This window comes from Bradysia coprophila (assembly GCF_014529535.1).
Source record: "Bradysia coprophila strain Holo2 chromosome X unlocalized genomic scaffold, BU_Bcop_v1 contig_12, whole genome shotgun sequence".
Lineage (NCBI taxonomy): Eukaryota > Metazoa > Arthropoda > Insecta > Diptera > Sciaridae > Bradysia > Bradysia coprophila.
In genome coordinates this window covers 24,418-47,952 of record NW_023503293.1, presented here as the reverse complement: position 1 = coordinate 47,952, position 23,535 = coordinate 24,418, and the positions used below count along the sequence as shown (strand labels likewise).

Sequence of the window (23,535 nt, the reverse complement as noted above, 5' to 3'; positions counted from 1 at the left end):
TCTCCCTATTCGGTGTGATGTTGTTTTTTCTTCTGGTTTTGGTGCTAAGTTATGTGAGATTATTCGTTGAAGGGTCTTAGTTGTTTGCAATAAGAACCCATAAAGTTTTGTTTCTGTTCTGTTTGTTGAACTTTTCTTTTAACAAAAGTAGAATGGCCTACCAACAAAATGTCTCTGTTACGATTGGCTTATGTGCAATGATATTCTGAACTGAACTGAACATAGGGAATTATCAGTTATTTAACCGGAGAACAATTGGTTACTTTCAAGAGGTTTTAAAACAGTACGGACACAATAATGTATTATTTTCATCCAATCATTCTTTTCTGTTTGACTACCACAATAATGAACTTGAACTAAGAATATGTGTTGTACGCTACACTAATATTCAAAGGGAATTTGGGTGGTGTTCAGTGGAAAGTGCTCTGAATTACAATGACATTTTACAGGACGTCTTAAGAGGTATCGTTGCATTGCTGACAAGTATGCATCTGACTTTACTTTTAATATCTTTCAAGCAGAATCCTTTTTCAAAAATATAGGACCACAATGACGACCACGAATGTGTTAACTTTCAAAAGAAAATAGATTTGGTCGTAGCAGCATGACAAGCTCTGATAAAACTGAGTAGTATATGAAAATTTTAATTTCGTTAAACTGCTGACTTTTCTCAGAGCTGGTCAAACGAAAAACTAATTTTTATTCCCTTGACTGAAAGTCAGGGTCTTACACCAGAAAATACCGAAATATGTGGGTGACAAAAAAGTTCACTATGATTGAAAATGTATGAAATGGTATGAAAAACGTTAAATGTCTCAAGCAATTTGGATGAATTTTTTTTTTAAATATGTGGAATTAAAATCTCGAGACTAAGTTCGAAGATGGGCAATGTGGGACGAAGGATCTGGAAGCTATCCAGGAAAAACAGGATTTTACACTGTTGATTATAGCCTCAATCGAAAAAGATTACTGTGATGAAATTTGATTTTGTTGCGTAGTGTTTGTAAATCGTATAAGTATGTTTTCAACAATGTGCATGAAACAAGTAGAAAGAACAATTTCGGCACTACATGCCCAGCCTCTAACCGGTAAACATCTCTTGTTAGTGAACTGCTAACAATTTGATAGTTGACTATCAAATTTGATAGTTGACTATCAACTTGATAGTTGACTTTCAAATTTGATAGTTGACTATCAACTTGATAGTTGACTATCAACTTGATAGTTGACTATCAAATTTGATAGTTGACTATCAAATTTGATAGTTGACTAACAACTTGATAGTTGACTAACAACTTGATAGTTGACTAACAACTTGATAGTTGACTATCAAAGATAGTTGACTAACAACTTGATAGTTGACTATCAAATTTGATAGTTGACTAACAACTTGATAGTTGACTATCAAATTTGATAGTTGACTAACAAATTTGATAGTTGACTAACAACTGGATAGTTGACTATCAAATTTGATAGTTGACTAACAACTTGATAGTTGACTATTAAATTTGATAGTTGACTAACAACTTGATAGTTGACTATCAAATTTGATAGTTGACTAACAATTTTAATGCGTCTACTACCAAAGAAAGATGTTTTTAGCCCCGTACGAAGTACTGGGGGCTTATAAGATTAATATGCCGTTTGTAACACGTCGAATTGGAAGCAGACAGTAAGGGCAAAGCATTTAGTTGTGTTCATAGATGACGAATCCGCAATAAAAAAAATGTCCGTCCGTCCGTCCGTCCGTCCGTCCGTCCGTCCATCCATCCGTCCGTCCATCCGTCCGTCCGTCCGTCCATCCGTCCGTCCGTCCGTCCGTCCATCCGTCCGTCCGTCCGTCCGTCTGTGACCCCTCTAGCTTGAGCAAATCACAACCTTTTTTCAAAATTCTTTTTTTCCCCGATTGGTATAGACAAAAGTAAGGTCAAGTTCGAAAATGGGCATGGTAGGGTCGGCCCTTCCAGAGCTAGGGCCCTATAGGTGTTTTTCAGTCTTTCGACGATATCTACCGAAATACGCACGCAATAGCTGCTTGTGATATATCAAATGAAAGGTATTGACGAGTAGAACAAAGTTGCTGAACATTGTTTTTGGGTAAGATGCAACGTGGGCTTGTTGGGAGGGCTCAAAGGTCGTTCCTCGGTCCTAAGTGTTTTTTGCACATAAATCGAGTAAATCTCATCCGATTTTGCTAGATTTAGTTTTTTATGGAAGGTAATTGAATACCGAAAAGAACGTAGCGAAAAAAGTTTCAAATTTGGGCCCTTGGACTAAGACCGCTACTCGGCCCTAAGTGTTTTTTGCACATAAATCTAATAAATCTCATCCGATTTTGCTAGTTTTTGTTTGATTTGAGAGATAACACGAGGCGACATTAATTTCGTGGTAGTAAAAAAAATCATTGCGGTCGGTGCAGTTTTGTAAGAGCTTTCAGAATTTGTTTTTTTTATTTAAATTCCACCGATTATTGTCGCGAAATCACCATAAAGATTCCTCATACATTTACCACCATCGTGAGCATTTACTTCAAGCTTAAGCATAAGCATGAGTCGAGCATAAGGTTCTGCTATAAGCAAATGATGCATGAGTATAAGCATCCACTCACAGCGTTGGACTGTACTGTGTAACTGTTGAAAACAATTGGATTGCATTGTATTGTAAATACACATTTTAGTTTTATTAATTGTTATCAGACTGGTGTGGTGTGATAATGCAAACATGAGACATTCGGATTTTTGTATTTACGTCTCATGTTCGCAAATCACACCACACCAGTCTGATAACAATTAAAGCCAGAATGTGTACAATATAACGTGCAAAACGAGCGGATTTTTAAGTATAAAAGCAGGACAGATTCAATTTTTCAACCATTTATTTTCGTAGAGATTAACAGTCAATATCAGATGTTCTACTGAAGCTAATGGGTTATACAGTTCAAATACAGTTCAAAACCTGGATATCAGGCACAATAAAAAACATCGGCTGAGGCTAATGTTACATACAGTTCAAAACCTGATAAATCAGGTACAATAGAAAAAAAAATCAGAAAAGAAAGAATTGTGAAGAACAATGTGATAACATACTGAAAGGCAATTTAAACTGTAAAGTTTTTGGTGCACTTATTGATGGCGTATGCTGACTTGCGATTATATTCGTATTTCGGATTGTCTCGTTGTAATGACCAACAGTAATCACTCATCATTGCCTCATCCCATCTGCCTTGATATGTTCGTTCCATGCGGGCAATGTCTTGGTGGAAGCGTTCGCCCTGCTCGTCACTCACATCACCCAGATTTTCTGGAAATATATCTAGGTGTGCGTCGAGCAGGTGAATTTTCAATGACATACGACAGCCCATCTTATGATAGCTGGATAACATTTTCTCAATGAGGGTTTTGTAGTTGTTTGATTTGTTGTTGCCCAGAAATCCATGAACTACGTCTTTAAACGCTTTCCACGCAGCTCGTTCATTTTTGTCTAGTTTTTTGTCGAATTCCGCATCATTTATAAGCTTCTTAATTTGTGGCCCAACAAATACGCCTTCCTTAATTTTAGCATCGGAAAGTCGCGGGAATTTTTCTCTGATGTACAAAAGGGCTTTGCTTCCCGGTTTCAATTTTTTTACAAAATTTTTTATCAAACCCAGTTTGATATGCAACGGCGGAAGAATTATTTTGTTTGGATCCACTAAGGGAGGCCTTTCCACGTTTGCTTCTCCCGGAACAAAATTGATACGTTGTGGCCAATGTTTTTGTACGTAATGTTTATCATCAGCTCTGCTGTCCCACATACACAAGAAACACATATATTTTGTGTAGCCACCTTGCAATCCAAGAAGCATGCTTACGACCTTGAGGTCACAACAAATCTGCCATTGAAATGCATCGTATTTTATGACACTTAAAATAGTTGCAATATTGTCGTGAGACTCATCAAGATCGACTGTGTGTGCCAGTGGGATAGATGGTTTTTCGTTGCCATTGTGTAACAGCACAGCCTTTAGACTTTGTGTGGATCCGTCTATGAACAGCCGCCATTCGTCGGGGTTGTGTACAAAATGGAAAGTTTCCATCAGTCCGTCTACGTTCTGGCAAAAGCATATCGAGTTTTCTTTCTTAAAAAATTTAAGAAGCGGCTGGTTTCGGTTTCTGTATAGTGTCACCTTCGTTGCAGTTTGTAACATATTCCATTGCCGCAATCGTGATGCGAGCAGTTCAGACTTAGTCTTATCCAATCCAAGATCGCGAACGAGATCACTTAGCTCTGATTGACCGATTCTGTGTGGATCGTTCGGATCGTCTTCAGGCACATAGTCTGGATCTTTCAGCACAGCCACGTCTGACACTGCTTTGTCACTAATAGCTGGCTCCTTAACTTTCGCAAGTGGATTTGGTGTGATTGGAACTGGATAAGTCTCGTTGTGTCGGATGGGTTTCGAAATCGATTTGCAATCCGGATACACAATTTTGTTTTTATTTTTTGACGAAAATCCTACGATGTTTGTTAAGCAAAAATAACAGTCGTTTCTATGATTTCGCTGCTTTTTCCACACCATTGGTACAGCAAATGGCATTTGAGATCTCGTACCAACCCACCAAGAATTTAAATTAACTTCACATGATTTGCAACATATATTTGGAGCCCATTCCTGAACTTCAATGTCACGACCGAAATAACACTTATAATACGACTTTGTTTTTTCAGTTATGGCCTTTCTTTGCGCCAAAACACAGAATTGTCCGCAAATATTGCAGAAAAAGTTAGTAGAGTTTATGCATTTGAACGATTTTTTCACCATTTTCTCAATATTTTACTTCACGGACTGTAACTGTTGAAATGTTTTATGCTAAACAAAGTGTGTCTTTTGGCTGTCTGTCGGACAATAAATATAGTAATTGTGGCCTTGCCACAATTTTGCAAGAAATAAGTTTCATACTCAATAGATAGCACTTTGATTATAATCTGATATGTAATACTATGACAAATGCATAAGCGAAATTATTATACTTTCTCCTACATCAATCGTGTTACGCACAAACACATACATAAAAATTCTGTTGGTACATTCAGTGGCTAGCAGAAATGTTCTAGCAAAAAAATACTAATGTGTTCGTATTACTGAAAGTGAAGCGCTGTCTGACTTTGTGTTACATTTTGACTTTTGAGTGTTCAGCAAAAATGACTGAAGCGTGCGAAGTTGCGAATTTTGTAGCTCTTTTAGAAGAACATGTTGATGTACTTCTAAAATCGCAAACAACATTAAGTAAAAACAAAAAAATGAAGCAGTCGCTTTGATTATTCCGAAATGGGAAGAAGTTTCAAAAGTAAAGCTAACACATGCGAGTCTCTTCAAGAAAATCAACAATTTGAAAAGCCGAGCAAAGTCAGCGTTGAAGAGCGGTAAAACCTTAAGTGAATGGCAAGCTAAATTGTTGAAAATTATAGTTAGTCCTGTTAATATCTTGTGTATGTTGTGTATTAAACAAAAAAAAATTCACAGCAAATTGATATTGACGACGAAGAGGACGAATCACAAGCAATGGATCTCGATGACCAAGTTACGGTTACCACCAATTTGCAACCAACGATCAAAAAACTAACCGCAGAACAAGTTTTAAATAACCTAGAAACCGACGAAACGAAACTGTTAAGTAATGAGCAACTGAAGCGTTATGTCCTCTTGCAACAATCTCGGGTTCTGACGCTCCAAAGAACGCGTTTGGTAGACTTAAATAACGCTCAAAGTGATAAGAATGTCACATTTGATTTTATTGGATTCGAACAGGAATTCGGCGATGTGAACCAGTCGATTACGAAACCATCTGATTGATTTTTGAAGTCTAATCCCAACGAACTTTTGAACAAATTATTTGAATATGTTGCGGACAAAAATGTATTAAACCATAGAGAGCAAATTATCTTGTTTGAAACATCTATTCTCCGTTCCTCGTACAAGGCGCTTTAGCATAGATTCGTCCTTATCATTCTGAAGATTAAAAACACAAACTAGCATCTGCGCCAGATGTTAACCTAAACATTGCGTTGCGCCTACAGTCCAACGTTCGTGAGCGGATGCTTATACTCATGGATCATTTGCTTATAGCAGAACCTTATGCTCGGCTCATGCTTATGCTTAAGCTTGAAGTAAATGCTCACGATGGTGGTAAATGTATGAGGAATCTTTATGGTGATTTCGCGACAATAATCGGTGGAATTTAAATAAAAAAAACAAATTCTGAAAGCTCTTACAAAACTGCACCGACCGCAATGATTTTTTTTACTACCACGAAATTGATGTCGCCTAGTGAATTGAATGCCGAATAGAATTATGGCAAAAAAAGTTTCAAATTTGGGCCCTTGGACTAAGGCCGCTACTCGGTCCTAAGTGTTTTTTGCACATAAATCGAGTAAATCTCATCCGATTTTGCTAGATTTAGTTTTTTATGGAAGGTAATTGAACACCGAAAAGAACGTGGCAAAAAAAGTTTCAAATTTGGGCCTTTGGATTAAGACCGCTACTCGGCCCTAAGTGTTTTTTGCAAATAAATCGAGTGAATCTCATTCGATTTTGCTAGTTTTTGTTTCATTTGAGAGATAATTGAATGCCAAATAGAATGATGGCAAAAAAAGTTTCAAATTTGGGCCCTTGGACTAAGGCAATGGAAAGTTGGCAAAAAAGTTTGGGTTTCTAAAATAATGTCGTAAATTGTTGGTTTTATTTGAGAGGTACTTCGTACGGGCTTTCGTAATTGCGCTATGCGCAATTTTAAAAATGAACACTTTCAGTAAATTTGACCATGCTGAACTTGACTTGCATTTTGGTAACAGACGCATTAGAGGGTTGTAGACGTATTAGGGTTCCGGGCGTACTACGGCTACGGACGTATTATGGTTACGGACGAAATAGGATTACGGGTCGTACGGGGCTAAGTCGCAGCAAACGCTCCGACTGTTCTGATGTCTTGTTTTTACTCAAGGTCTTACGGCAGAAAAATGTCATGAGCACACTATGATTGAAAAATGTAGGAAATTTTATGAAAAACGCTAAATGTAACCATCATTCTTTGTAGGCAATATAAGATATAAGTCATTCTCAACAAATTTCTGAATATTTTTTTTAAATTCATTATTCCAACAATCAAGCAAAATATGTTACAACTCCCATACGAGTGTGAAGTTTGCGGCCAGAGCGAAGCGAGGGCCGTAATTCTCACGAGTCGTAATAATTTTATGGGATATTATATTCGACCAATTCAATTCAATTTTACCGATAAAAAATAATAAAATACCGATAGAAATGTGGTACATGTCGCTGGCACCTCTTCAGTAAATCAGTAAAAAGTAAAAAAAAAAATTGTCTTTCCTTCACTCTTTGTCGATTTTAGAAATATAAAGCAAAGGCGGATCCTAGCGAATTCATCCTTTTACAAAATGTAACGAGAAGGCGTTTTGTTCGTTCCAAGGGAATTCATCCTTCTACAAAATGTAATGAGAAGGCGTTCTGTTCGTTCCTAGGGAATTCATCCTTTTACAAAATGTAACTTAAAGACGTTTTGTCAATTCCTCACTTTTGTCGTTTTCTGAATCGACAAAAGTGAAGAAACGAAAAAAAATTAATTAATTTATCGGTCGCTTATTACCATCTACATTTTATTCACGAGTGACGGTTTTGTAAAATACCGGGGGAATTCCTTTTTGTACAAAACTGTAAGTTCGGCAAGTACATCTATCGGTTTTTTTTTTAATTTTTTACCAAAGTGAAAGAGTCCTCTCATCGTTCCACATTTGTAAAACTTCGCATCTACTCTGATTAAATTTGACAAAATGGCAATCAAACAGAATAATAGATAACTCATACGAGTGGGAAGTTTGGAGTAATTCACACGAGTCGCATTTTATTTACGATTTGTGGTTGATTGAAAATCTTGCTGCAAATTTATAAGAAAAATGAGAACTCAAAGATCATTCGGTCTTCGAAGGTTTATTTGAAGAACTTTTTCTGTCAAATTTCGTTGTCATGTTTAGAGTAATCGATATATTAAATGTAGGCATTTGTATCAGTGATGCTTCGGAAGTTCAACAATGAAAATGGTCAAAAATATATTGAAAAAATTGTCAGTCAAGGGACCTGACCCGCCCAAAAGGTGGGACCTAGTTCAAAGGTAACACATTCGTGGTTCTTATTGCGGTCGTACATTTTTCGAAAAGGATTCTGATGAAAAGATTTCAAAAATGAAATACGAGACACGCAAATGTAGGCAACAATTATAGCTAAGCATCGTTGTCTCTTAAGATCAATGGACCCTTCGAAAATTTGTAGCCTACATTTAGGCGATTTTTTTTTCGTTTTTTGATGACTTGTCTTAACAAAATCTTTTTTTTTTTAAATAAAACCATTAAAGCACGCAAAATTGTGTTACTTTTAAAGGAAAAATTTGTTTCCAATTGGTCTCCAATACAAGTGGGCTAAGTTATGACTCAAATAACATTTTTTTTTTAAGTAACACATTTTTGCGTGCTTTAATGGTTTTACTTTTTCAAAAAAAGGCTACAAATTTGCAAAGGGTTACAATGCTCTTAAAATAGATGAATACTTGACTGAAATTAGTGTCTAAAATTTAGGCGTTTTGTATCGTATTTCCGATATCTACAATTCATTTTTGAAAAACGTAAAATGACAATAACCACCACAAATGTGTGAACCTTCATCCAAACATAAATTTGCTATCAGACTCCAACTCCATTAAAACTTCGTATTTTATGAAAATTTAGGGAAACTGTTGACTTTTCGTCTACGTTGTGAAAATCTATTTTTTTATTGAAAGCTAATACATTTGTGGTGGTTCTAGTCGTCTTATATTTTTATAAAAGGTTTTCTGTCAATATAAAATATATCATCGAAAATACAATACTTAAAAAAACGCCCTAATGTAGGCTTTTCGTTTTCACCAAACCATCCATTCCTCTTAAATGGAGCTAGCTGAACTTTGTTAAAAATATGAAATTATTTGGATTGATTCTTTGTGGAAGTCTCAAACGTTACTTGGAAATTTGAAATGTTTGATGAAAGATGGAAACGTGAGAAATTTGTGTCGTTTTTGCGTGATGCAAGGGGAAGGGGAAGAAAAGCTAATAATAGTATTTTTCGTCACAAGTGATGAAAAGTAGAATTTTTCAGGACTAGTCTTAAGTTTGCCCTAATGAGGCGAAGCCGAGTAGGACAAGGTTAAGATGCGTCCTGAAAAAATTGTGCTTTCGTCACGGATCACGAACTACGTTTTCTGTGCCGTAAGGATCATAATGAGATTGGTGATGATGTTGGAGTACGAAAAACAAAACAAAAACTATACAACAATTTCAGCTTTTCTTACCAATCACTTTTCGATCGTAGGTGCATTGACGAAATACGTCGAATTATGATCCTAAGGCACAGAAAAATATTTTGATTGTTACGATGACTAGATTTCAATTTTAAATTATTATTTTTTTCATATCTTACGACTTTTGAATTAATTTTTCAGTGAAATGTTCTCTTTTCGAATCCAAATATCCGAAATGCAATTCATCACTACAACTGGAAATAAGTTTATTCAAAACTGGTTCTTGAAATTGATTTTTCGTTGTGTTGAAACAAATTGATTCAACTTCAGTTTTTCAACGGAGATATGATTGAATCCGGACAGATCCATGGTTGATGGTTTTCAATCAAACATCCCCGGTACGTGATAAAACAGAGTTTCGAAATATAAACTAAAAACGTTCGGAATGTATTATCACTCGTCATTATTTACTTTCATCCAAACAACACTTACCGAAAGGTATCTTATGACCTCAATGCTCACAGAAATACACTTAAGAAATATATTAAGCACAACGGGTGATACAATCACTTTGCGAAACACTGGTCCGGTTCTTTTACTTTTTTTTTCATTTCATGTATATAATAGTTAAAGATAAGATGACACATGAAAGATAATCCTTAGTAATAGTGCACCCTTGGGACGCAATATCTACAGATGTGATTTTCTCCCTTTTTCCTATTTCTGGAACATGAAAAATAAAAACAACAAAAAAAAAGAAAATATGCAAGAAATGGGCTATCGGAAAATATTTGTGAAAAAGAAAGGCAAAAACAGGAAGATTGGTAGTGAGAAATCACAAGTTCACAAATAGTATAACTGGAAAAGTTTCCCATGTAAATGTTTCAAACATTTTTCGATGCGACATTTTCTTGCGAAATAAAAATCTATTATTTATAACTGTATATGCAAATGCAATGCCAGATAATATGATGATATCGATGACGCAAAGAGATCTATTTGAATATCACGTAATAGATTTAGGTGAAAAGTCGTTTCTGAATAAAATTGGAATAAATCGTCGAATATTCTATTTTCAGTTTGGCGAGAAAAGACGCAGTTTTAAAATGGAAAACCTTTTTGTGTTGTTTTTGTGAATCAATATATCTAAAAGGGATATGCAGGTGATAAGGTTAATTAGTTCTGTCACCTGGACAGCAGCATGTATAAAATAAGCTGGCATCATTAATCGAGTCGTGATAGGGACTGGCTTCGTAGAAAATCAAAAAATTATACCAAAACTACTCAAGTACGTTATATGTTGAATGGTAAATCCATCCAGAAAAAAATCAACTGACATTATTGCCCTTGAATCCATTTCGATTTTTTATTCTAAGAAAAGTATTTTCGACTTAATCATCGTCAAAAATACATTACTTAGAATGAGAGAGACGATGTCAGATTTTTTTTTACATAAAAGTCTGTGTTGGTCATTTATCGTCCTCTCTGAACTGTCATTTGTTGCCTTCACATCACTCGTTTTTAGCCCCGTACGAAGTACGAAGGGGCTTATAGGATTACGATGCCGTGTGTAATTGATGGAATTCGAAGCAGACGGTAAGGGCAAAGTGTTTGCCTATGTTCATAGATGACGAATCCGCAATAAAAATTTGGGCCGTCTGTCCGTCTGTCCGTCACGTCGATATCTTGAGTAAATCAAATCCGATTTCAAAATTTTTTTTTTCCCTGAAAGATAGTCAAAATAGTGAGGCTAAGTTCGAAGATGGGCATATTCGGGTCGGCCCTTCGTGAGTTAGGGCCACCTAAGTGATTTAAGGTCTTTTGGTGATATTTATGGCAAAATAAACGATGGAAATGTAAATGACACGGCAAATGATAGGTATTGTCAATACCAATCCAGGAAAAAAAAGTTTTTTAAAATCGGGTGAGTGGACCGTGAGTTAGGGCCTTAGAAGTGAAAAGCTACTAGGGCCCTATGTGTATTTTACATATAACTCGAGTAAATTTCATTCGTTTTTCGTAATTTTTGTTTCATTTGGAAGGTAATCGAACACCGAATAGAATGTTGTTGAAAAAAAATTAAATTTGGGTCCTTGGACTAAAGGCCGCTACTAGGGCCCTATGTGTATTTTACATATAACTCGAGCAAATTTCATCCGTTTTTCGTAATTTTTGTTTCATTTGGAAGGTAATCAAAGGCCGAATAGAATGTTGTTGAAAAAAAATTAAATTTGGGTCCTCGGACTAAGGCCGCTACTAGGGCCCTATGTGTATTTTACATACAACTCGAGTAAATTTCATTCGTTTTTCGTAATTTTTGTGTCATTTGGAAGGTAATCGAACGCCGAATAGAAAGTTGTTGAAAAAAAAATTAAATTTGGGTCCTTGGACTAAGGCCACTACTAGGGCCCTATGTGTATTTTACATAGAACTCGAGTAAATTTCATTCGTTTTTCGTAATTTTTGTGTCATTTGGAAGGTAATCGAACGCCGAATAGAAAGTTGTTGAAAAAAAATTAAATTTGGGTCCTTGGACTAAGGCCACTATTAGGGCCCTATGTGTATTTTACATTGAACTCGAGTAAATTTCATTCATTTTTCGTAATTTTTGTGTCATTTGGAAGGTAATCAAAGGCCGAATAGAATGTTTTTGAAAAAAAATTAAATTTGGGTCCTCGGACTAAGGCCGCTACTAGGGCCCTATGTGTATTTTACATACAACTCGAGTAAATTTCATCCGTTTTTCGTAATTTTTGTTTCATTTGAAAGATAATCGAACACCGAATAGAATGTTGTTGAAAAAAAAATTAAATTTGGGTCCTTGTTTTATATTGTAAGTGAAGCAATTGCTCCATTTTGGGTTCTTCGTGATATACAGGAAACGTCAGTGAAATTTGGCCATTAATTTGCTTCAGCTGTTTGTCAGATGCAGACATGAGAGCCGAGGTGATTTTCCGATAACGGCTGGAGCCTCGGCTTGGCGTGTAAATGCCGTTGTTGAGCTTTGAGTGTTAGGTGAACTATTAGATATTGATTATAGCTAACATATTATAAGGATTTCTCTAATCGGCTCAGTACAAAATAAAATGTTATAGCTTGAATAGAGCCCGGCTGGTACGCTTTTTCCGAAAACCGGTACCAGCCGTGCCTTTGAGCTCTAATCAATATCTAATAATTCACCTAAGACTCAAAGCTCAACAACAGCATTTACACCCCAAGCCGTTATCGGAAAATCACCTCGGCTCTCATGTCTGGTGAGATGGTCCACTCATGTTAACACATTCAAAATAATTGCGGCTTGCCAACTTTGGGCACCCTGGACTTTGCTTAAATAGTCGAGGAATGCCTCCAAATAAATTTCTAAAAATTCAAAACTGAATTCTAGATTTTTAGAAATTTATTTGGAGGTATTCCACGACTATTTAAGTAAAGTCCAGGGTGCCGAAAGTTGACAAGCCGCAATTATTTTGAATGTGTTAACAAAACTTATCTTATGTCTGTAAAGGGTTATAACACCACAACGCCAAGGTCGACTGTAATTTACTATAATATTTACTATATAATATATCTACTATATTTACTATTACCAAAAAAAGTCACATTCTCTCACCAGATAGATAGCCAAAAGTACACCTTTTTGGTCATAGTGACATAATATGCGATTTCGTAAATAACAGTACATTCTACTGACATGAGTTGGTTGCTTGAGGTCTATGAACACAGTTTCTAGTTTTATTGAAAATAGGAAAAAATGAGGTTCATTTTCTTTACAGTTCTTGGTTAGAAACTATGTGGTTAACAATGCGGACAATTAATGTAACCCCTTTGCCTTAGTTAAGAAAGAAAAATGTGCAGAAATAAAAACTTTCTGTAACACCTAGAACAAAACCATTTGTTGGCGGTCAAACACAACGTCTTTTCTACCATTTCACCATTACACTTTTGTCGAGATTCTTATTGTTAGTCGAGAAAGAATAAGAAGAGAAAAAAAACGAAGAATTGTATTTTACTTGTGTCCGAAAACAAACAAACATGTACACACACTCTTTAAGAGTTGATTGTCCAGTCCACTCTTTTGTTGACATTATGCTGCTTTCAAAATTACGACAAACATATCAATCCAAACAGAAAAAAAAAATTCATCCCAATGTTGGTACACATAAAACATAATGCCGAGCTGAGCTAACAAAATCGTAGCACATTTTAATACAAACAAAGCTGTTGCTTTTTGCTTTATAGCTTCTCTCTGCCATGTACTTTATATGCACAGCAGTTGACAGGTGTTGTTATGAAGCGCATTCACCTGATAATATCAGAATAAATATAAACAAAAAAAAATTAAAATAATTACATTAAAAAACCGACTGGGCAATTAAATTTCTTGGAAAATTGTCAAGAATGAATTTAAATTTTCCTCTGTTGTTTCTTTCTTTCATTTTCCGAATGATTCCGTGTAGATTCGTGCCTTTTGTATTATTCACCTCTCAGGAACAAAAAATCAGGTACAATGATAAAATGTGTACAATTCACGCTCTATTATTGAATGTACGGCAGATTAAAATTACAATGAACGAACGGTCAGAAGTTTATGAATCAAAATATTCGTTATTCAACCGGAATATGAGTAACTATGCAGACGAAATAAATGTCTAAAACATTTTTTTACTTCTATCACACTAATTGTTTGCTATAGATATGTGGTTAATGTGGTTTCTTTAAAATCGTTTTGGCAACGTGTGAGGCACATATGTCCAACTGGTTTTCATTTTTAATTGTTTTCGTTTTTTTTTTTATATTTTATCACGACGTTTCATACATAATAATTCTTTGACTTCGATTAAAATAAACTTGATGGGTAGATGAGTTTAGATGTACGTCTAATTTTAATTCATTGTTTATGATGAAGAAAAAAATAATTTTTTGTTTTGTAATGGCTATTTGGGTTTTCAGTTTTGTTTTTTTTTATTAACTTTTTCGGATGGAAATAATGTCGAAAATAGATGGATGCTTGAATTTAGAAGCAACGTACAGTTTACACGTTGGTTATATACTCATTACTTCGCACATTTTTTGTGTTTTCTGTGCAGAGGCCAACTTTTCGATTTTCATTCATGTGTTTTAAGCGATTGAATAGCACAAGAGTAGCTACGTCATATTTCTCGTGAAGACAGAAAGAATCCCAGAACGCAGGGCATTCCGAAAAATTCAGAAAAAATTCAGCATTTTTTCGGAGTTCTGTCAGAACTATTCGGAATTAAATTTAAGAACCTTAGCACTTAAATGTCACGTTTTGGCCTACACATTCTTAGAATGGATTTTTCTCCATTTGACCAAAAATATGCCTTCATGACTTCATGGTTAAAAATCGATTCCAAGAATGAGTAGGCCAAAAATGACATTTAAGTGCTATGGTTTTCCCAATAATAAGCACTGCCAGTGCGTATGATAGATGAACTGCAGACCCCAATTATTAAAAGTTATCATTTCCATCCATACATGAGTCGTAAAAATTTTCACAAATCTACAATGGAGCGGGCCGTTCACAAACGACGTCACTTTATTTTACAGATTTGACACACTCTTCATCACGCGACAAGAATCAAAATTAGCCCAAATTTCTATGAACCGTCAAATTTTCTCGAAGGGACGTTCTCACAATGTTTGGCGGATTTGATTCCAAGACTTTCAATGAGTATGATGATCCGAAAGGTGCATTGTTTGTGTAAAGTATCAGTGGAGTTTCTGTTGTCAATACTAGAGTAGCAAACTTTCCTAATTGTATTGTAGTTCGACCGGGTAAAAATAAATATTTGGAACCACGTACGTACTGCACTTTACGTACTTCTGGAACGAAAATGAATACAAAAAAAAATACCGAACCCATAGAGATATCAACAAATCTAACCAACACCAGAGGTAAAATATAAAGAAATTTGCATACGCAACAAAGTCCTCCCGACTGTTCTCTTCGAGTTTTTTTTTTCACTTCGAATTAAGGGTAATGTGAATGCAATTGGCTTCCTAAATGACAGTATAAATAGTACCAATTAACTTAGGCGTAGCATCTTTTCCATTCACAACTAAACAGATCGTGAGAACGAACATAAAAACAACGCCTCGTTTCAGGTCCCAATTATCTGAGCCGATTCACGTAAATATTCAGTCTGGAAATTATATCACCGAGTCATTCATTCAGCTTACATTATAAGTGCATAATAAGTGCGTAATATATTTCCGAACAGAAATTGTTCACAACTTATCAGCATACGTGTAACCTCGCCACAATCAAATATATATTAACAAACCATTACACTGTTGAAGTTATAAATAAAATTCTGCGATAAGTTACAACGAAAACAACGTAACAAACAGCAAAACTGGGATTTATTTCTTCACCTCACTGGAGAGCTATATTAACAGCATGCACAGATACAAAACGTCTCTAACGTGGTCTTACACTGTAATGTCTTATGCGATTACCTATAGACATGATCAACTTCAATCCATTCCAAGTAACCGCGACTCTATTTTCATAAATCTTTTTAATGATTGAATCTAATTTGCCCACCAAGACTATTTTAGAAAAAAAAAATCTTTTCTGTTGGTGTCCGAGCATTTTATCTGTATGTGAACCCGCAGACTCGATAATTGGATTAGCTTATCTTGAAAAGCTATCCCAAATGAATATCCATTAACAACGCATTATTTATTACTGATGTGTAATTTTGTGTGTAACAAAGAATGTGTAGTTTATTTCGGTGTTATTCAGAGAGCTTGGTTGTTATCCGAACCAGTTCAAGCTGTTAAAATTACCGTTCTCAATTTTCTAATCTCTAAACCCAGAAAAACATATGGATTTATTGAAAAACAGTTAGGTTTCGCAATTTAATATTAATCGCTAGGTCGTTTGTTGGGGTACATTCATAAATTACGCACAATTCAAATGTGGGAAAATACGTGCGAGCGAAAAGAGGAGAAGGGCTTAAAAATTGACCATTCACATAGGACCGATAGGCGATCACCAACGAGACAGAAAAAATATTTTTACCGGCCCGGGCTGCATGTAAAAACTGAAACGGTCTTTCGGTCTCTGGCAGTTCGCCCACTATAGCCAGTCCTGACAAAATTACATACAAGAGTCTGTCTGTTATGCCGTTATGTAATTTTGTGAACGACCCCTTCTGCACTCGATGCGTATAATGATTGGGAATAAGGAGAATCTTACTACAAAAGGGACGAAATCGTATTCAAATTCAACATGCTCCGCAACAGTCAAATGGACATGCAATGAATTTTCTACTATGTGCGGTTACACATTCTAAAACGTTATAAATGTTCCAGTGCGCCCCCTCGCTGGATAGACTTGCAGAGGAAGAATGAAGAGACGTTAGCAAGTCATGTATTAAGAAGATTTAATAAATAATTTCCATAATAAATAAATAATAATTCTTTTGTCCCATAATCCCCCCAGAACCGAAACCGAGACTATACGAATATTAAATATTGGAGAAATAAATCGAGCAAACATTTTATGTGAACTTTAAAAATAATATTTTCAACTTTTAGGATACACCCAGCGTAAGAAGATTCAGTAGCTCTAAACGATTATTAGAACTTTTTTTTTATTTTCCATATCCTTCGCAATAAATCAACGCAAAGACTGGTTGGACTAAGAATGAGATAACGCATCTCTAAATTTTCTTTATTGCTCATATAAAAGAGGAATTTAACTACCGAAAGACGTCTGCCATAAATTCTTTCTTTCGCCCATCTTTTCTTATTTTTTTTCCTCGCTGGTTTATATAACACAATATTTATTGTAACATATAAGAATATTACTTTTCATTAAAATTATATGTATCTGCACGGCGTGATCATATTCACACAAGTTTTATTATTATTCCTCTCTCTCTCTCTTCACCTACACTTTTTGAGTATAAAAGTAAGGTATTATTCAAGCACATGCTTAATATTTCATTTATAAAAATAACAAAAAAAAGATGAAATTTCTTCCCCATATCTTTTATCTAACGGTTAAGATTCTATTCAGGACATACATTTTTTATGAAATTAATCAGCTTCAATTCCATATATAACACCTCTTGGTGACAGAAGAATTGTACGATGTTTTTTTTTCCTTCTTTTCTTCTTACTTTCATCTTTCTTCGTCTCTTGTAACACACCCATTAGACGCTCGTAAAAGGGTATCGAGACTGTAATTATGTTAGCGTTGTTTTTTTCGCTGTATTTTCCATTTCAACGGGAAAATACCATAATCAACCAAACTTTATTTTATGCAAATAAATTTTCGTACATTTTTACATTGAAAATATTTTTTTCAATTTTCACAAGCGTCTATTTAAAACAGAAATTAATGATGTTTTTTTTGGTAAATACGTAATACGAATTAAATTGGCCCCATAAATAATGAATGAGTTTCGCATAAAGCTTAAAAAGTTCAAAATTTTAAATTAATTAGTGCAACAACTTTTCGAATACTTTATGGGATTAATCGTATATCTGTGTAAGCATGCGATTTTCTGATGAATCAAGCCTTTGTGGACAAATTGTCACAATGATCTATAATCTCACATGCATATCTTATAATAGCCATTTAAATATTAGCTAGGGACTTTTAAAAAAATGACAAGTCCTGTTAACGCATGAAGCTTTTTGATCCGACGCGAAGCCTAAAACGCGACTTCATTTTTACAACTACACAATCTTCAACAAGTACAAGAAAAAAAAGGAAATACTTTACATCCCTGGAGCTGTGCTGTTACAGCTGTTTGGAAATTTTCGCTTTGTCGAGTTTGAGTTTAACAATTTTCAAACAATTACGTATGATGCCTCGCGACCATAAAACGACTCACAGTGTAAAAAAAAACATTTTTTCGCATTTTCTGACAGCAAGACATCAAAATACCGTACTGTTCCGCTGGGAAATTTGTGTCCCACGAAACAGTAGTGTACTATTACTTGCGAAGGCCTGTGAATTTTAATGATAGTGACATGAATGTAATGTCTAATTTGTGCAGGGTCCTGCAAGAGTAATAGTCATTTACGTAAAGAGGGATAAAAATACGAAAAATAGAGTTTTCGTGTGAAGTTTGTTGAGCCGACGCGAAGCCGAGGTCAATTAACGCAAGATTGTATTGTAGCTTACAATTACACACTAAGGGTGTCGAGAGTGGTCCTTGAAACATGAAAAAACGGTTTTCGATGCATGTAGCATGTAAAATATGTGAAAATCCAAATCCATTACAATCCGTTAAAGTTGTGCAAATTGACATAACTTGATGGACAATGTCCATTGGACATGCATAGCCCGAAACAGTTATCTTATTACCGAGCTTGTTAGAAGAAGAAAGGGTGTGAAAGATATACCGCACATTATACCATTTACCCCTAACCACCAATAAAAAAAAGACAAAAAAAATTGTTGATGTCCAGGTAAAATATGGATGTGTCCTTAAATACGACCACAATTTATTTCGGGTATTTCGTAACAGGAATGTAATTTTCACTCTCTCGCATCATTTTTTTTTATTTTGTGTTTTCGAACATCGTCGGTTAAGTATTTATAATATAAATGCAAATATACATTTTGTTGTGTGAGTTTTTCGAAGGTTTGGTTTAGAAAGGATCACACACAATTTTTGTGTGTGTGTGTGTGTCGTTGTCAGCAACGACAATGAATGTTTTACTTTTATAACAAAAATAAAAGTACAGATGTTCATGGGTAAAAACTGTTATTTAATGGAGGTTTATATTAAAGCTAGGGATTTATTACACGTGAAATAACACAGGGATTAGAATGGCTTCCTGTGCCATACTTTTTTTCCTATGCTGAACACACGAAGGGATTTTATTGGCTTTGAAGTGCAAATAGACTTTTAATTTGTAATTTAGAATTAAATTGTATATTTGATGCTAGACACTGAAATGAATCGATCAAGTTATGCGTAAAATCTTAGGTCATACAGCTGACTGGTTTCTTTGCATTAATTTTTAAATTTCCGATGTTGTTTATTACCTGAAATATTTCTATTTTCCGTTCTTTGGATCTTTTTTTTCTCTCTCTCTCTCCCGGTCAAAAGCTACATTTACGAGAATTATACTGTATAGCATTTGAAGGAGGAATAATAAAACACCCCACAAACATACACACCACATACTTCCAATACGCTCCATAAAATTTCTTTCGTCTTCCTTCCACTTTTCGATACAATTTTTTGTTTTGCACCAACACCGTCTTTCACTGTTCAACTCCATTTATGTTAACATTTGTTTTCGTTTGTTACATCTTCATTTTCCAAAACATGACGAATAATTTTATCCTAACTCATTTCTACTATGTATTCGCGAAAAATGGAGATTTCCTATATTCATTAGATGCAGTCAATATTGGAACACCCTCCGCTAAGTTCATTACTTAATTTTTAATCTGTGGTTAAGAGTCAACATTGAATATAAATTCATAAATTCTTTTAATTTTTAAAATTATATTGACGTTACCATGCACAGGCACATCTTTGGATAATTATTTCAACTTAAAAGTCAATACTTATTTGCATAACAAGGGATAAAAAGTTGAAGCCGATGTCAATAAACGACACTTTTCAACTTTTTATCCCGAGGTATGTAATGGATAGCACATGCTTTTGAAACTTAAACCAATTTTTCTTTTGTCCCTATTAATTAACTCGGGATAAAAAGATGAAAAGTCTCGTTTTCGTGTGTTTATTGACCTCGGCTACGCCTCGGATCAACAAAATACACACGCAAAATCTAATTATCATCTTTGTATTTCTTGTCATGTAAAACGCTCTTGATTTTAACTTTAAATTCCTAGTTATTTACATACTTTTACTTCAATAGAAGCAACTATATTTAGGTACTGATGGGAATGGGGGTCAATAAATTAATGCAAAATAAGATTTATGTATCAGAGACATTGTATTACTCCGTCGATATTGAAAAATCAATCGACAGTTCGTTTTAAATACTTACAAAGAAATTATTGTTGAACCTAATTCACTAATTGCCAAATTAATAATTAATCTGCCATTCAGTATCGTAAAAGTGGAAATCAATTAATCAAAACTTTTTTTTCTGTTTCACTCAGTTGACTAGGATATTGTTGTTGTCGACTGTTGGTATGTGTGTGAAAATTAAAAAAAAAAAAAACTTTATCGGTCGTTTTGCCAATTCTAGCGTCGACGACCGTCCGGGTATTAAATAGTGAGCTCATTGCAATTTTTTACGGTATAAGAAGAAATGCTATACCAATTGAAAATATATCGAGAATTCATTATTGAGAACAATAAGACATTTTGCGGTCGAGTAGATAAGAAAATATATGAAATGAAAATGCATATTTCCGATACGATCAACTCGTTTCCAATTGATTAAAAATGTATTAGGTTTTTAGTAGATTGTGTTGTTGTTTGTGTTTTCCTTTTTCGTTTTTCTTTTTGTTAAATAATCGAAAGTGAATTTATTTATCTAATCTTACAGGGTGTATTGTGTGACAAAATATGAGCACATTATCATTTGAAAAAAGACGTTAGCAATCAGGGGGTTTATTAATGAGCCTTCGAGAATTTCAGTTTCAGTTTCAACAACAATAACGGTCACTAACGGAATAATTAAAAAGACCAGCGGCTGGTTGTAAAATACAATTTTCAAAATAACCAAAATTTAGTACGAAACGGATGTCTACGGAATCGTATGAATTAAAAGAAGGACCGGAAGCTACCTGTTTCTATACAAGACATCTTTAAATATAAATTGGGAAGATTATTCCAGTACATTTCAAAGGTCAAGAAGCCACATACAATGAAATGGCCATCCGAAAAGAGTAATTTATACAAATTGATCCAACTGAATCAATCCAAATTTATTTTCTGAAGCGTAATCTATTGTTGTAGACTGACTGCAAGACGATAGACTGAAATGTCTTGCAAAACTGAAATTGTTGTCCAGAAACTTACGTCGGAAAAAAGGACATTCTTTTTGCTGATATAAGTTTTTCGAGCTATTTTAAGTGCTACAAAATAGCGTGGTGTTCGTTCTTCTTCTGGAGCTGAAGTTGTGTGAACTACTCAAAAACAATTCAAATTCACTGTCTAAATAAAAAGTCATGGAATCATGGATGGTCGGTACGTTGAAAACTTTCAATTGTATTTTGTAGAATAATAATTCCCGATGCACTGTAATTATTTAATTATATTTTAATGGAAAACAAACGGAAATATTTTAAGTAACAAATCTGCCAACACATCGGCAAGAGTACGTTTCCATCATTTTCCCAGCGTACAAAGAAAATAAAGTTCAATGGTATAATACCTTCTTGAAATAACAATGTTTTGGATTTATTTGCAGTATTTTATAAAACCCAACGCAAAAGAACCAACTTCCTTTTTCTGTTTCTACTTCATATACATTAGCTTCGTGTACAGAAATAAAAGGAGAGAAATTATTCAAACTAAAGTTTACATTCATTGGCGGAATTATAATGTTCCTATTGAATATAAATACGTAACTTGTACCTTATACACCCCACCAGAATATTCAAATGCAACTTTTAAAACAATATTATATTTTCCCACAAAAGTTTTCTCATAAAGTTTTTGATTTCCCAGCAGTGGAGTAGCTTACACAATGACTTCATAACCTTCAAGGGGAAATGAACAATATCAACTCAAAAGTGCACCAACATAACAAATATTCTTTTTTTTTAATGTTTTTTTTCAGTAATTTTAAGTGGAACAATCATCAAAATATTTGCTGCACTTAACATAGCGTCTGTGTCACAAATGCTCTCACAAATTTTCTTTCAGATTAACAAGTTGAAGTAAAGTTGAAGAAAAAAAATTTAGGAAATTGAATTTTCTCTGTAGAACTATTCCATTTGCAATTCAACATCAAATGAATGAATCAAAAAAAAAATTAAAATCCCAACTCAAATATGTAACAAATTGTGTACGTCGTGGCTTCGAATGCATTGCTATTATTTACAATGAAAATGTAGATAAATATAAAACTTCCGTTCCACATACCTGGTGGACATCCGCAGTCATTGCTCTGCACGGATACCTGTCGTTCACGTCGTCCAATCTGTAAATGCGATACATCCCTACGTAAGCGTTGTATACCGGACACTTGTAGCGATAATTTTCGCATATCACTAGCAATGTCGGCAAATTCATCGGACTTTGATGTTTGCCGATACGCTGATAGTGGTGGCACATCACTTTGCTGAAGTCGAACTTCTAATGTGGTCATCCGATCTTCTAAATGACGTAAATACCGGACGCTATCCTCAATCTGGGATTGTCGTAAATAAATAAAAATTGAAAATCCGAACGATGTTATGCACAGTGTATAGAACAATATATTGACAAAGGTGTACGTTGGCGGACCCCTATTGTCTGGGGTAATTGTCGGTTTATCCATCGTTTATTTTAATTTTTTTTTTCAATTTTTTTACTTTTATTTCAATTTCTATTTATTTTAAGAAATAATACGCAACTCCAATGAAAATTTCTACAATTAGAAATGATCAATTATTAATCATCCTACGGGCATAGTTTTTAAATAATCGCACATTTTCGTTGACTTTAATTTTTCATTTAAACTGTAAATTGGGTTCAACACAAAATTCACCTCTATTTCGGATGCACCTCACTAATTTGCCCTTTTATTTTATTGCTTTCACTGACATCAACAAAACAAATTCACAAAAAATTAATTAAAACACCCACTGCAATCCTTTTTTTTTTCTGTTTAAATTCTGTTTGTATTCGAATGCGAAGAGGGATTTGTATTTCTCCACAACACTTCGAAAAAGCAGCAAAATGGAGAGAGAGATAATATCACCGCATCAACCGACGTACAAAACTCGACTGAAGAAAATAATTCTAAATTGGAACATAGACACTAAAAGCGAATTTCACACGGTGCTTGAGAGTATATAGAAGTTGAGAATAACAATGTTAAAGGGACTACGGATTGTGTGTTGCTTGTGTTGCGCTGGATGCTGGCGGAATATATACGTATGACAATGATTTTTCGAATATATTCATTCTCTCATCGTCCGTTGTTTTGGGTTGTTTGGGTTATTATCACGTCCTTTTTTTGTAAGGAGCAATGGGCTGTGAGAGAATGGTATAATATTTGAGCATTTCTTTGAGAGAATGTTTTCGAG

General features: G+C 34.6%; 1 protein-coding gene across 12 annotated transcripts in view; it reads right to left on the bottom strand.

The window, feature by feature from the left end:
- LOC119067469 (collagen alpha chain CG42342) overlaps positions 1–23,253 on the bottom strand; it is a 221,188-nt gene extending 197,935 nt beyond the window's left edge. For 6 of the 12 annotated variants that reach the window (XM_037170460.1, XM_037170461.1, XM_037170464.1 and 3 more), the window contains exon 1: positions 22,388–23,253. In XM_037170460.1, coding sequence (XP_037026355.1) covers positions 22,388–22,784 — 397 coding nt within the window. In that variant the 5' untranslated portion in view covers positions 22,785–23,253. The remainder of the gene's footprint in view (positions 1–22,387) is intronic. The other 6 variants (XM_037170468.1, XM_037170470.1, XM_037170463.1 and 3 more) reach the window with 1 other exon arrangement.
- Positions 23,254–23,535: the final 282 nt, after the last annotated feature.